Source organism: Natrix helvetica, assembly GCF_964273705.1.
Source record: "Natrix helvetica genome assembly, chromosome: 11".
In the NCBI taxonomy this organism is placed as follows: Eukaryota; Metazoa; Chordata; class Lepidosauria; order Squamata; family Natricidae; genus Natrix; species Natrix helvetica.
The window spans coordinates 5,015,572-5,031,924 of NC_138562.1; the positions used below are offsets into that span (position 1 = coordinate 5,015,572).

At 43.8% G+C, this 16,353-nt stretch overlaps 1 protein-coding gene across 2 annotated transcripts in view; it reads right to left on the minus strand.

Annotated features, from left to right (window-relative positions):
- The window catches only part of OPHN1 (oligophrenin 1), a 143,924-nt gene that overhangs the window by 26,252 nt on the left and 101,319 nt on the right, over window positions 1-16,353 (minus strand). For both annotated transcript variants that reach the window (XM_081963986.1, XM_081963985.1), the window contains exon 18: window positions 13,868-14,027. In XM_081963986.1, coding sequence (XP_081820112.1) covers window positions 13,868-14,027 — 160 coding nt within the window. The remainder of the gene's footprint in view (window positions 1-13,867; window positions 14,028-16,353) is intronic.

Genomic DNA, 16,353 nt, shown 5'->3' on the forward strand with positions numbered 1-16,353 from the left:
ATGATTCTGGGGTTGCAGGAACAAAAGGAAGGGATCCTGTTGCAATCCGGTGTGCGCAAAAGCTCCTGCCTACTTCTGTCCCCAGCAGCCAGAAGGGAGAGCAAATTGCTGCAAGAGCTGCAGTCCAGAGGTGGGTTCCTACCAGTTCAGCCAAGTAGGTAGTAATTTGGCCAGCCACGCCCATGAACTGGTTCTATCGGCGGCGCCATCATGCGCAGAAGCAATTATTTTTACTACTATGCATGCGCTCATTGAACCAGCAGTAACAGGAGCTGGAACACACCCCTGCTTCAGTCTCGGGATGGAGGCACCAGGGTGAGAACAACTTCACCTGCTGAACTTCTGCCACATCACACAACTGTGAGACTGCAACCCAGTTGGGAAAAAGAGATGCCCAAGGCACAGCCAGCCAAAGGAAACTCTTTAGAACTCCCAGCCAGGAAGAACCTAACTTCCTTTTATTCTTTTTTTTTGGGGGGGGAAGTGTTTGAGTCTTTGTCAGCTGGCCTCTCCCCACACATCTTGAAAACACACCCTTTACAACAACAAAAGACTGCAAATTAGGGAGTTATGCAGGCAGATGATCTGTTTACTGTTGCTAAATTACGCAAAAAAAAAGTACATTTATTATTTTTGACGTGACATTCAAGCTAAAATGACTGTCAACAAAATCTTTTAATTATACATTACTAGCCTTCTGCAGATCTATCCAGTCTGATGAAGCTACGATGAACAGTTAGAAAACGCTTGAGAAACCCTTTTATTTGCAGAAAGCAGCATTTGGAATTGGTGTGTTTTTGTTTACTTTGTTACAGTATTTAAATCCCTTTATCTATTTGATGTTCAGGTAGAACATCAAATCTCAGTTTGCCTCTTTCCTTCCTTCCTTCCCCTCCTCCCTCTCCTCATCTTCTGCTTCTCAGTCAGTATTGATTTCTGACAATTGTCTGGACAAGTCCATCCAATTTTCTCCACATGTTTTCTTTTGATAGAGACCTCCCTCCTCCCCCGAGGGCTGCAAGAAAAGGATTGGCCCAAAGTGATCCATTAGGCTTTATGTTTAAGCAAGACTTAATAGAATAGAATAGAATAGAATAGAATAGAATAGAATAGCAGAGTTGGAAGGGACCTTAGAGGTCTTCTAGTCCAACCCCCTGCTCAGGCAGGAAATCCTACACCACTTCAGACAAATGGTTATCCAACATCTTCTTAAAGACTTCCAGTGTTGGGGCATTCACAACTTCTGGAGGCAAGCTGTTCCACTGATTAATTGTTCTGTCAGGAAATTTCTCCTCAGTTCTAAGTTGCTTCTCTCCTTGATTAATTTCCACCCATTGCTTCTTGTCCTATTCTTGTCCTACCCTCAGGTGCTTTGGAGAATACCTTGACTCCCTCTTCTTTGTGGCAGCCCCTGAGATATTGGAACACAGTTATCATGTCTCCCCTGGTCCTTCTTTTCATTAAACTAGACATACCCAGTTCCTGCAACCGTCCTTCATATGTTTTAGTCTCCAGTCCCTGAATCATCTTTGTTGCTCTTCTCTGAGCTTTTTCTAGAGTCTTAACATATTTTTTACATCGTGGTGACCAAAACTGAATGACAAAACTGAATGACCATACTTGACTACATGGTATTCTGGTTTCTAATCCGGTGTTTTTAATCACACTGCTGAGGGGACTCTCTAGTTTGGCATTTTTATTTGGTTCCTTGCAGCTTGGCAAAAGTCCGGAAGTGATTTGCCATTGCCTTCTCCTTCCTAGGGCTGAGAGAGAGTGGCTGGCCCAAGGCTTCCCAGCTGGCTTTGTGCCTAAGGCAGGATTAGAGCTCAGAGTCTCCTGGTTTCTGATGCTTCGATCTCCAATGGCTCCCTTAATTTGGCATTGTACGCATTAAATGTTTCGGTGGCTCTCCATGCTTCTTTTTGGCGCTGCACAAGAGGAGGAGAATTTTGGGGTGTGGCCATTTGTGATTTGCCGTTTCCCCCAATATGTGACCTCACAAATTAGGATAGAAAAGTATTGTTGGATGGTTGATACATTTAAAAATAGCCATTGTCTGGAAAATGCATTAAAATGACATTAAAGTTTTGTTCCAGGTTAGTGAGAAAGACTTTTGCAATACCAGATTACTTAGCTTTGTCGGCCAACTTTCAATTTGTCTTAAAACAAATAAAATGGTACCCGGGAATTTTTTTTTTCCAATCTGGATGTCTGACCTTTCAGTAAAAGAAAAGAGAGAAAACTTCTACCACATTCTGCTCTAATTTAAGCTGGAGAAGTGAAAAATATATTGTGTAAACGTGATGTGATGATTTTTAAAATCTTCTCTCATGGAAAGAAAGAAACAACTAAGATTGTTTCCAAAACAATTTTCAAGAGTTTGTGGTCCAGCCACATTAATTAAGTACATATGTTTGTGTCTTTCAGTAGCGTTGCTTCTGATTGGTGCAGAACATTTATTCTATACAATAACCATGTGGGATAGACAGACAGACCTCAGATGGATTTGTAATTGGCTGACAAGCCATACCCAGTGTGTAGTCTTCAACAGAACAACATAAACATGTAGGGAAGCATGCAGTGGGGTACCACAGGGTTCTGTCTTAGTCCCAATACTCAACAACTTCATAAATGACTTAGATGGGAGGATGGAAAGGGAGATCATCAAATTTGCAGGTGGTGATAAGCTGGGAGAAAGCGCTAAGATTTATAAGATAAGGTCAAGATATAAACTTAGGAAAGAAACGCCAAATTCACAGGTACAAAATAGGTGTCACCTGGCTCAACAGCATTAACTGTGAGAGGGATCCTGGAGTCCTACTGGACAATCACTTAAGGTTTCTGCAGCTGTCAAAAAAGCCAATGCAGTCCTAAGCTGCCTCACTATATAGGTAGCATCCAGATCGCGAGAAGTGGAAGTACCACTCTGTGCTGGACTAGTGAGGCCACACTTGGAATACTGCATTTCATTCTGGCAACCACGATACCCAAAAATATGCTAAGGAAAAGTTAAGGGAATTTAGCACGTCCAGCTTAACAAAAAGAAGAACGAGGAGGTGACATGATAGTTGTCCTCTCGTACATGAGGGGCTGCCACAAAGAAATGGTGGCTGACTCATTCTCCAAAAGCACCTGAGGGTAGGACAAGAAGCAATGTGTGGAAGCTATCAGAGGAAACCCAACCTGGAATTAAGGAGAAGCTTCTTGACATGAGCATAAACTGACAACAACTGTTAAGTAAGTAAGCTCCCCGTTAGGAGAGCGAGTGTGCAGAGAAGCATAATGAGAGTGGTATGGACGAACACGCACAAACCAGCATACAGGAACACTGAATAGTATAAAATATAGTAGTTTACTATGTGGAAATATAGAGGCATTCAGAGTCCAGTTAACAGTCCAAATCATACACGGTTCAGTCATTCAGTTATCAAATAGTCAGTCTAGCACACAAAACAGCTAACAGTAGCGAAACACAGTACCTCACAATACACCGATCAGCGTTTAACAAACAGAGAGCTAACAGTCATTCTGGCTCCCTCTTATGGCTGCTTGAGGTAACAAGCCAATTACATCTCTCTAGCATTTAAAGTAACAGATACATTTGTTACAATCATAGCTTATATACATTGCCAAGCCAAGCCTAGGGTTACGGTACATCCCTAACAACAACTCCAAGGTCCCCTCCATCTCTGTTATTCTGGTAGAGAGAACAATTAAACAATGGGACCGTTTGTCTCCTGGAGTCATAAGTGCTCCATCGCTGGTGGTTTTAAGAAAAGACTGGATAACCATTTGTCGCACATGTATAAGGTTCCCTACCATGGGCAGGGAGTTGGACTAGAAGACCTCCAAGGTCCCTTCCAGCCCTAGGACTCTATTACTTTTGTATCCCCAATGGAAACAATAAACCCAGATGCCCTTTCTCCCGGAGGAATGAATCTTCCACATGGTTCAGGGACTGAACAAATGTGGAATTCTGTAGAGGACTTCCTGCATCTTTCACATCTTCTTTTTCTCATGTGTGAAAAAGCCCTTGGCTGTTCACATGGATCCCTAGGAAGCCCCCGGACACAAAGAAGAATGGGTTCTAGTAACAGAAAAATGTCCCGGGCTGGTTGCTTCTGGATAGTTCCTTCATTCAACTACCTTTAGGCATGTTGACAGGTAGCTTTTCTGAAATCATCTGGCTGGACAGGGCGAGGGTTCTTTCTCCAACTTTTACAGACAGGTTGAAGCAGATATACCCAGGGGTGGGTTTCAAATATTTTACTACCGGTTCTGTGGGTGTGGCTTGGCAAATTTATGTTTCAGATTGGAGATGGGAAATAAAATATGTTGTAAAAATGTTTTTAAAAGGCCAAAGAAAGAAGCAACCCACACTGAGCTGAACACTCGAGAGCTGGAGGATCCAAAGAGTGCGTGGTTTTGCTTGCTACCTGTGAGCTCGGGGGGGGGGGGTGCAGCAGCCAAGTACCCTGCTCATGAGTAAACTTGCTCATGAGTAAACTGCAGATTAAAGGCAGTTGGCAGATCCTGGAATGCTTGTTGGCTGTCACCCTCCCCCGGAGCTCGCAAATAAAACTGCTGCCTCCTGCCTCCGTGCACTGAGAAGGCGGGGAGGCTCGATCCCATTTAGGAGGAGGTGGTTGCAAAGCCTCGGGGCTCCCTCAGCAGCCCATGCTGCTTACCTGTGTGTAGGCTCTAGGAGGCAGTTGTGTGGATGCACGTGGTGAAGACGAGGCAGGTTGAACATCGGAGCAAGCTGGTTTGAGGGCGTGGCCAGCCAGCCCTCACTACTAGTTCAGCGACCCATGCCGAATTACCACTACTGGTTTTCTTGAACTGGGAGCAAGCCACCTCTGGATAGACTTTTCTTCGGGTAATGAGAGTGGTCCCTTGCTCCCCTCCAAAGAGGTTTGAAGCCTGTCAAATCAGGCAACTTCTAATAGAGAATCAATTAGTTCATCCCCCCAACTTTTTTTAAAAAAAGGATATCACCAAGGGACACTCCATGGAACCAGACAGACCAAATGAATGCAATCCATTTTTTTCCATGGATCATGGTGGCCTGCCAGGATATCCAGAAGTGATGACAGATGGCAAATATGTTCTCACTTTTGAGGGTCATTTTAAGGATGAGGCATCTGGACCATAAAGACACAGGGGGCCCCTCATGCCATCCATTAAGCAAATGCTCACTGTATGCATCCTGCCCTCTTTTTACTGCCACTTTAGTGTCCAAGACTGCAATGGATACGTACAAGCTGTCAACACGGATCTTGGGGTCGGCTGTTCCTCCCGTTTCTCCATCCAAAATTAAATACCTTCCGTGTCTGGCAACCACACAAAGTTTGCTTTCAGAATTACTGGGCAGCCAGAGCATTTCAATAATACTGCCCAAATTTCATTTGCTCCAAATTTCTGAGCACCAAATCCAAATATAGTAAAGCAGCTGCTAAATCTCTAATGGATTCTGACACCAGGAATGCTGCATTTGGGACAAAGAAGCGATTCGGTTTTCCATGCTGGGCACCTTCCCCACCAGAAGTCACAAACTTTTTGACTTGCAAAAAAAGAAAAGAAAACTATCTATTGCAATTGAATGATTGGATGGCTGAAGAAAGCCCCTCCTTCATTTGATTTACTTCCCACCTCTTTTCTCTTTATATAACATCCACAATAGGAATACTACAACTTATTCATCATGTATTTATTCTATTCTATTCAATGCCACTTGATTCCAAACAACCTGGAGCACCTAGCAATATTATGCAAGTGTAATACAGCGACCAACAAAACCAAACTATAGAGAACAGTATCAACAGTAGAGACCTTCAAATTTCTAGGTTCTATGCCAACTCAGGAAGCTCAAACTTCCCAAGGAGCTGCTGATTCAGTTCTACAGAGGAATCATTGAGTCTGTCATGTGCACCTCCATAACTGTCTGGTTGGCTCTGTAACCCAACAAGACAAGCACGGACTTCAGAGGATAATTAATTCTGCAGAAAAAAACAATGACTGCCAACCTGCCTTCCATTGAGGACCTGCACACTGCACGAGTCAAAAAGAAGGCTGTGAAAGTATCTACAGACCCCTCACATCCTGGACATAAATTGTTTCAATTTCTACCCTCAAAACGATGCTATAGAGCACTGCATACCAAGACAACTAGATACAAGGACAGTTTTTTCCCAAACGCCATCACTCTGCTAAACAAATAATTCCCTCATCATGGTCAAACCATTCACTAAGTTTGCATTATTATCACTATTAGTCTTCTCATCATTCCTATCAACAATCTCCTCCCACTTATGATTGCAGGACTGTAACTTTGTTGCTTGTATCCTTACGATTTATAAGGATATTGATTATTCCTGATTGCTTATTTGTACCGTATGGCTATCATTAAGTGTTGTACCTTAGGATTCTTGATGAATATATCTTGTCTTTTTATGTCCATTGAGAGCATCTGCACCAATGACAAATTCCTTGTGTGTCCAATCACACTTGGCCAATAAAGAATTCTATTCTATTCTATTCTATTCTATTCTATTCTATTCTATTATTCTATTCTAATATGCACTAAAGACAAATTCCTTGTGTGTCCAATCACACTTGGCCAATAAAGAATTCTATTCTATTCTGTTCTATTCTATTCTGTTCTATTCTGTTCTATTCTATTTTAATATGCACCAAAGAGAAATTCCTTGTGTATCCAATCACACTTAGCCAATAAAGAATTCTATTCTATTCTATTCTAATATGCACCAAAGACAAATTCCTTGTGTGTCCAATCACACTTGGCCAATAAAGAATTCTATACTATTCTAAAAAAAAAAGAAGAAAAAGAAGGAAGAACAATAGTGAGAACCTCTTAGATGCCTGAAAGCATCCTACCAAGATTTAATGTTTAGTGAAGCAAGCCCCATCCAACCTCACAGGGATTCTGGGGAGGGGGACGACTCATTCCAGAGGGCAGAAGGGGCAGTTCCTGGGTCCCAGGCCTTAATGGAAGGGAGCCAGGTCTGGTTCCCAGCTGGTTAGAAGCCATGGAGGGCTTTGGATGATAATTAGCACCTTGACTCCCCTCAGGAAACAAACTGGCAACCACTGCAGCTTGCAACTCAGGAATTGTTAACCCTTTCTAGTTTAGTAAACCAATAACATTTTATAACAGTTCTCTGATTCAGAGAAAATAGGGCACTGTGATTTAAATGTCTGAACCCTAACACCTGTTGGACTTGCACATCTGCTGAACCAACATTTGACATTCCCACAAATTTCTGTTACTGTTATTTCAGATCCCCTTCAGCCCAAATATTTAAATACTGCAATACAGGTAATAAAGGCAACAGTCTCTAAATGTGTGCATGCAGTGGTGGAATTCAAATAATTTAGTTTAGTTTAGTTTACTAAACTTAGTTTACCTATAGTTCAAACCAAATCCAATGTTCCCTTATAGAAACTCACTTGAAACCATGGTTTATACTTAACCATGATGTAGCATCAGTGGTGGGATTCAAATAATGTAACAAGTTTGCTGCCCTAAAGACCTGCTGGGTAGGCGGGGGCTCTGTGGTCATATGAACGCATGGGAGTGGCCAACTGAATGTCACTCAGCCCGATGGGCGCTTCGCCTTAGCTGTTACAATGTAGTAAGGGTTAACCGAAGAGGCAGTTTCTGTAAGCAGGGCAATAAAGATTAGGCTAGAAGCAACACCAGAATGTTTCCTTCCTTCCTGCCTTTCTTACAGGATTAGCTCTGTAAAGTGGGAAAAAACACAAAATGAGATTTCTTCCAACAATCGTTTCTCCGAACTACTCAGAAAGTTAACAACTGGTTCTCCCAAATAGGTGCGAACTGGCTCAATCCCACCACTGTGTGCATGGATAGGTTTCATACTAATTGGGCTCCAAAAATATAGTATTACGGAGATCAGCAGGACATGCAAAAAATAGTGCCATTTATTGAACCAAGATATTTCCAATATAGAACCAAAGAATTCTAAAAAGAATTCTGCTTCCCTGGATACTAATGAGAATCCAAGTGACCAAGGTCACAAAGACTTTTCCAGCTTGAAATCCAGACTGACAAGCGGCCACCATTCATGTGACATCTCCTCACCACCATCACCCTCAGACACAGAGATTTTGAATTTGCAGCACAAAGTCTTATTTATATTAAAAGTTATCTTTATACAATTCATAAGAGAGGTGATATTGATCTAATCTCCGCTTTCCAGGGCAAGGCCTGTGTAACGCCACGTAACTGTTTTCTGTGGGATTAGTTTTTAAATTTTAATTTTAGTGTACATGTTTAAAGCTGCCAGAGCAATAATTATCCATACCAGAGAACATTTTCCTCCGTCCTTTGAGTCTTCATAATTCACATACAAGTTATATACCGTCCCTGCTTAAAAATTCATTTTGGAATGTTTGCTTAGGTGCCGGCTGAAACGTCAACCTCAAAACTACATTTAACAATCACCCAGCCTAATAAAATGTTACTAGCTTAACCTTATCATAGCAGAAATTGAAGGCCAAAAAGACACAGTCTCTCTCTTTTTAATTAAAAGACTTCACTCTGGAGATCAGACACGTGATTTTCTTCTCCCTCTGCTGGCTAGAATCTCCTGTGAAACAGAGAAATCGTGGAAAACCTTTCCGAAGCCAAAGCTTGGCCCTCTTATCTGAAAACAAAGCACTTTGCTGTTATAGCTGTTTTGGAGTTATTTTAATTCAGTGGAAAATTGTGTCACCCACTCTGCTTGGCCTTGAACGCCATTTATGGTCCCTGCATCCCATCAAGGACTTCCAGTTACAGCTCAACTCCAGCCTCCCTCTATAAAACCAAGACTGCAGCTGGCAGCCTCAACAGACCAGCTGTTGGTCTCCTCCTTGTTCCATGTTTTCAGAAGTCCAAACATCTGAAATGACTGTCTAGTTTTTGAATTAGAAATAACCCAAATCAATTTTTCTCTTTTTGATAGCAACAGATGCTTTTAAATAAAGAGCCAGAAGTGAAACAGAATAGATGTGCTGATCTGTGAGAAAATACCCATATGCTTGGGGAGATCCTTTGTTAGAACCAACTAAATGGGAACAGAATTGTGGATAACTATCTTAAATCTCTGGACATATTGTTGAAAGCAGTGGTGAAATTCAAATTTTTTTTGCTACCAGTTCTGTGGGCATGGCTTGGTGGGTGTGGTGTGGCTTGGTGGGTGTGGCTTGGTGAGCATGGCAGGGGAAGGATACTGCAAAATCTCCATTCCTACCACAGTCTGAGGGCCATTCACAGGTGGCATTTGCCAGTTCTCAAACTATTCAAAGTTTCTGCTACCGGTTCTCCGAATTATTCAAAGTTTCTGCTACCAGTTCTTCGAACTACTCAAAATTTCTGCTACCGGAAATACCATCCCAAGGAAACATAAACTGAGATTTGAAAGAGACACCTACAACAATAGTAAAAAAAGGGAGAGGAGGAGAGAATGAGAGGAAGACAGGGGAAGGAAGAAAGAGGTAAGGAGAGGAGGATGGAAGGGAGAGAAAGAGAAGGAGAGAGGGTAGGAAGGGGAAGAGGAAGAGTAGGAGTAGGAGAAAGGGAAGGGAAGAAGGAAGGGGAAGGAGAGGAGGAAGGAAGAAAGTAGAGAAGGGAGGGAGGAGAAAAGAAAGGGAAAATAAGGGGGTGTTACAACAGGCGGAAGGGATGGTAAATAAAGCAACCCAAACTGTATATTATAACCTATTAAATGAAATAACAAATGTATAAGAATGACAAATATAAAGAAGAATAACAATATTTGAATGTATACTTAAAATGGTATGTAAGAGAATTTTTTTAAAAAAATCCGCTATTAGTCCTCCAGAACCTATCAGAACCTGCTGGATTTCACCCCTTGTTGAAAGTATGCAAAATAAGAGGGAAGAGAGAGAATAATTTGAAAGTGGAAATTGTGGAAGGAAATAGTTAAAATCAGCCTCCTTAAGATAATACTAAAGCAACTGTACCCTTGGCATGGCATGGCGATTTCGGGAGCAGAAGCCATCCGCCTGCAAGAAATGTTATCTAAGGTAACTCACAAGATCAACCTGTATGTCCACCTGGAGGAACCTGTCTTTTTGCTTTCATATTCATTGCGTGTGCATTCCACCAGTTAATCTTTGGAAAACTCAAACTCATAATACTATATTTTATTCTCTTACAAGCGAATCAGGAATCTCTTCATTTGGAATATGTGTGTGTGTGTACGTACATGCGTGTGTGTGTGTGTGTGTGTGTGTATGTGTGTGTGTGTGTGTGTTACAAGCCCTGGTATGCCCAAATATGGGAGGAAGCTCACTACTCCCTCTTTCTGTCCTTCGGCTCATTACAGAAAACCATCCAGGCAGAAAACCATATTTTTATTTTTAATGTTGCCTTTTTATATTTGTGTTATATTTGTGCTGATAAATAAATAAATGGAGACTAGTATAGATCTATTTCAAGCTATTTAGCTGTCATCAGCTAGCCCAGGTTCAAATCCCAGTAAGGGTATGGCTAGCTGATGAGAGCTAAATAGCTTGAAATAGATCTATACTAGTCTCCCTTTATTTATTTATCAGCACAAATACAGCACACACACACACACACATATGTATATGTCTCATTATATATATATATATATATATATATATATATATATATATATATATATATGTATGTATGTATGTATGTATGTATGTATGTATGTATGTATGTATGTATGTATGTATATATTTAATGCCATAACCACCAGCCCTTTTCTATGGTTAGAAAATTAAAACATAATGCAATTATGACATAGATAATTGTCATAATTATCTACTACATAACCCTACAGCCATCATATTATAATAAAAGTATCATCTAAAACTATGCACTTTACCTAAGACAAAATAAAGGCTTCGTCAAATTGCAAGCCAGTCAGGTTCTGGATAGGAGAGTTATTGTTCCATGATCTTAATTTTAAAAACTGGACCCTCATGAAACACAGGAATGCCAGGAATGGGAAGCCAGAGGTGTTGCACGGAAACACCAAGAGAAGTTACGGGGAAGAGAAGTCCAAGGCTTCCGCTCCCTGGTTCACGCCCGAGCCCTCCAAACAGTGAGAAGGATCCTGGGGGACCCCGGCTGCCCATCCCCTGAAGGTCTATTGAAAGCACCCTGTTGAGGTGCTAAAAAATCCCCAAGTGTCAGGTTTCCTAAAAATGCCCTAATTGATTCATGAGTATTGAGACAAGTTTCAATCCAAAAGTAGTCATTTATTAGGAGCACCATTAGTCAAGGCCTTTCGCAGTCAGATCTAAGCTTTGTTTGAGTTATAGCTGAACTTCCCTTTTGTTCCTTCCTCCCCTCAGTCTGTGTCATAAATCACATTCCCCAATGAGGTGCACCCCTCCCAAGCCTGCTGCAGTAATCTGAGATCCAACTTTAGCTGAAAGTATGCGTGGAATGCGCTCCCCTCCCCTTCTCTCACTATGGCAACGTTGACACTCAAGTGTATTCCAGCAGTTTTCAGAAGGAGATTGATTACAATTGGTCGGTTGAGAACAGGGCTGGGTTTCAAATTTTTTTACTACCGGTTCGGTGGGTGTGGCTAGAGGGGTGGGTGTGACTGGGACTGAAAAATTTGATGTGTTTTTCCCTTCATTCAGCCCTGCTGAAGCCTGCAGAGTACTTCTGACGGCTATGGGAAGGCAAAAACGCCTCCATTTTTGCGAAAAACGGCCCATCTCTAGGACCTCTCTGGGGACTGTCATGTGCACACCATTAAAAAAGGAGGGGGAATTTACATTTTTTTCAATGAAGATTGTTCTGCGCATGTGCAGAACGGAAAATAAAGATGGCGACACCCCGGATAGAACTGGTACAGTCATGTTTCTGGCTGAGTTACTATCTATTCAGCCAAACTGGTCCGAACCGGTAGGAACCCACCTAAGGTTGAGAACACTGCAAAGACATGTATGGTCACCTTTGAATGCCATTTTGAAAATCCCTCTCCCCTCCCCATAATCACTGCTTGCAGAGAGGTCCCCAAGTGGGTCAGATTCTGCTGGTTCAGACAGAGCAAAAGCCTGGCACTGGGCTGGATTCCCAGCACTCCTCCTGGCAGCTGCATTCAGCCTGGGAGTGTCTGGCAAGGCAACACGCAACTACTGTTGCCTAAAATAGAGACATAAGAAAGGCCAAAGTCACCTGGGTCTTTCCTTCTGGAAAAAATATATGTCGAGGGAAGGGGATTATTTTCAGGCAGCATCTACCGTATTTTTCGGAGTATAAGATGCACCTTTTCCCCCCTAAAAGAGGGTGAAAATTTGAGTGTGCCTTATATACCGAATGTAGCCTCACCCATCCACTGGCCCAACCCTTTGGCCTCTGCCTCCTTGCAGCAAACGGGGAAAATGGGGCTTGCGGAGGCTGTAATAGGCTATGGCAATCCCTGCAGTCTGAAACAGATGATCATCGGGAGGCCTCTGCTGAAATTGAAAGTGAAACTTGCTGTTTGCTGCATGAGGCAAATTGCTGGGAGGCAGAGGCAGATTTTTTTTTTCTTGTGCTAATCAGGCTGTTTGCTGAAAGGAGGTAAGTCAAGAACTGTAAATGCCTATAGAATGTTCAAATTATTAGACTTATTTTTTAAAGACTGCTTTATTATTTTTCTAGACAATTTATCAAAATGAAGAACCTTTTTAAAATAAATGCTTGATCTGAAGAGGCCCAGTGCTATTGTATCTTCTTTTAAATAGCAGAGAATAACGTATACTTCCAGAAAGCCACATCAATTTTAACAAGTATAGTCTGAAATGTAACACCACAAACAGTTTATACCAGCGATGGAGAACCTTTTTTGGCTCGCGTGCCATAAGTGGGGGGGGGGTGCAGGGGGGTCATGTGCACGCGTGCCGCACCCATAGCGCGACCCCCCAGTGCGCATGTGTGTACTACAGGTGTGAACCTCCCCCCATTTTTGCATGCTTTTTTCACCCTCCCCAGGCTCCAGAGGCTTTATAGGACCTTCAGGAGTCTTCCCTGAAGCCTCCGAAGCAGTCAAAATGATCCTCCGAGCAAACAGAAAGTCCGTTCCTGAACTTCCGGTTTGCCCATAGGGCCGCTTTTTGCACTCCGGAGGCTTCAGGAAAGCTCATGAAGCCTCTGGAGGGCCGCCGGGGGGGGGCAGGGGAAGCTCTTTCCCCCCTCCGCAGGCTCCTATAAAGCCTCTGGAGCCTGGGGAGGGCGAGAAATGGCTTTTAAAAAGGGTGAACTCAGCTGGCCAGTACGCGCATGCGTGCTGGCCAGCTGATAGGGCAGCGCCTCATGTGCCCTGACAAATAGCTCCACATGCCACCTATGGCATGCGTGCCATAGGTTCGCCATCACTGGTGTATACCGTCTGTACAGTTTGCTATTCGTTGCAAGGAGGCAAATTGCTGGGAGGCAGAGGCAGATTTTCCCCCCCTTGTTTTCCTCCCCAAAAGCTAGGTACGTCTTATACTTTGGAGCGTCCTATACGCCAAGAAATATGGCAGATGCATCGTGGAGGTGTTCCGGCAAGGCTGAGCCTGCTTGCCCCAAAGGAGTGCCCCAGTTTCTCCCCTGCTTCCAGCCGCCTTGTCTTGAGCCAATGGCTTCACCCAAGTTCCCTTTCCAGTTGGGTGTGCTTGCCCGCTCTTCCTTCCTTCCCCAAATGCAGTTGGCTCCCCTCTGGCTCTGGAGCCATCTCTGCTAGCTCAGCCCCATTTCCCAGGCTTTGTTTGCCTTTTCCCCTAATTCTGTTTATGTTCTGGGGAGGCCCTGCAAGCATCCCTGAGAAGCTGTCTGGGAAAAGCCAGCCAGGCGCTCCTGTACCTTGTTAAAGTGCTCGATGAGAATCTCCACCACGATGTTCTGGAACTTAATATTCATCATTGCCGCAACCGTGTCCTCTTGAGCACGCATGAGGGTGGGGCCAAAGATCACCCCCATGTTGGAGGGGGACATGAGATTCTCCCTGCTGTGTTCACACACACTGTCGGGAGAAGGAGAGAAAACAGAGAGCGGTTCAGGAAAGGGAAGGGCAGAAGAGACAGAGAGCAGGTAGGGGGGAACTCCTTGAAGGAGGACTTGGAACTGCCCCCTACAAGCTGAAGAGGGTGCAAAGTCAGGACCAGGGAAGTGCCCGATGTCCAGTCTCCCGGCTGCCCTGGCTAGTTGACAAGAGGACGGAGGCTCTTCTCTGACCCAGCTGACCTGGAGGGTCCAGGAGAGAACAAGTCAGCAGGGCCTAGAGCAGCACTCGATGTTGTTCAGGGGAAATGAATTCAGCCATTTTAATTTCTTCCATATACTGTATTTTTCGGAGTATAAGACGCACCTTTTTCCCTCAAAAAAGAGGGTGAAAATCTGTCTGCATCTTATACACTGAATACAGCACTTTTTTTGCCTCCAGAAACCCCGCCCCCTTCACCAAAAGGGCCGTGCATAGCCTGTAGAAGGCTTTCAGAGTGCTCCTGGAGGCTGGGGAGGGCAGAAATGTTTTGGAGTACTCTATAAACCTCCTAAAGGCTATGCATGCCCTTTTTTTGAAGAAAAACAACGGGCCATTTTTTGCTCTTTTTTGCTCGCCCCCCCCTCTCCAGGAGCACTCTACAAGCCTCCTAAAGGCTATTCATGGCCCCTTTTTGGAGAAAAAAAACCAGGCCCGTTTTTGGGAGGTCTGCAGAGTGCAAAAACTTTTTAAAAAATTTGCCTCTTCAAAATCTTGGTGCGTCTTATACTCCGGCGTATCTTATGCTCCGAAAAATACGGTAAGTCTACGTAAGCAGGAAATATTTTCTACTGAGGCTGAAGCCAACGGGAAGCAGAAATATGTACTCAGAGCAAAGGCTCTCTTGTCCCAGGAGGCAAAACTGCAGCAGCCCTAATACCCGACTACTGAGGGTCCCAACTCACTCTTCCACTGTCTGCTCTCGTAAAAACACACCAAGATTTTGAAATGATCTATGTCTGTGATGGTAAAGCTATGGAGGTGAGCAGTGCGGTACGCATGGGGGGGAGCATGGGGTGTGTGCGTTTGTGCAAGCATGTGTACATGGGTGGGCGCTTTGCATTATGGGTGCCAGCACATGTGTGTGCTATCGCACGCGTGCACTTGCATTTTTGGCAAGCAATAACAAAAAGGTTAGCCATCACTGATCTATGTCATTAAAGCCCCACTTTAAAGTCTGGGTCAGAAAACATCCCTTCTCATTTGAGAAATTGTAAGTAGCCATATCTCCATGTGTGCCAGTGGTGAGCTCTGGCTGGTACGGCCGCACCGGTAATAGCCGGGAGCAGCTGACAGCATACCGGTATGGTGGTCTGTTCAGCCCACCCGCCTGCCCGTGTTTAAACTGGTTTTTAAAGCAACTGGCCAATTGCAAATGTGTGCACAGTGTGTGTGGCACTTGCGCGAGCTCCGACAAGCAGCTGGGTGTTGCAGGGGCGGTGAAGTGTGCATGGTTGCGCAGGGTGCGTGCACGAAAGGATGCGCGGCCCCATGAGCACCGTACCGGTAGCGACGGGGAGAGGAACCCACCACTGGTGTGTGAGTGGATGTGCACATGTGCGCGCAAATTCTTTTGCTCATAACTGCAAAATGGCAGTTATGAGCAAATTGTCAAGAAGACAAAGTGGGGGGGGGGGGGAGCATCATCATTTCCCCTTCTGTGGCCTTTCTGGTCCCCTGTAATTCAAAGCATGACTTCTTTGCAAAACCAGAGCATTCACAAAATGCTTTGCAAATGAAGCTAGAAAGAGAATCAGAGCAGACGGGCAAATAATTTTATTTCAGCCATTGACCAGTAAAAATGCAATCAATACAATGAGCAAGACAAAACTATCCCTGAGCAACAAGAACTACCGGCAACCATTTATGGGTGAAGCTTACACATAATGGAGCAAACATTTGCTGCTTTTAAGAGGAAAATTTTTTTTCTTGGTTGTTAAGCAGACAGGGCAAATAAAAAATGATCAGAATGCCCCAGAAATTTAAATAAAAGAGCGGTAATGAACTGGTGGAAAATGCCCCCGTAGTAACTGGCAGTATAGAAGAACATGGACTGTGGTTTCTATGGCACCCATATCATAGGGGCGGCATCGGGTTTCACGTGGGGTTTCTTCTACATTTTCCCTTCCAGGACAGTTGGGGGAGAACATTAAATCACGCTAAAGATGGAGGTTCTGCAGAATTTGAGAAGCAGAGCATATTTTAGAAAGTTTGCCGTCTCTCTTGTGACAGATCCGGGCTGGCTACAAAGCCACCTCTGGGTCGCCATTTCTGTCCCGTGCCAAGCCAAGCACATACGAATACACAA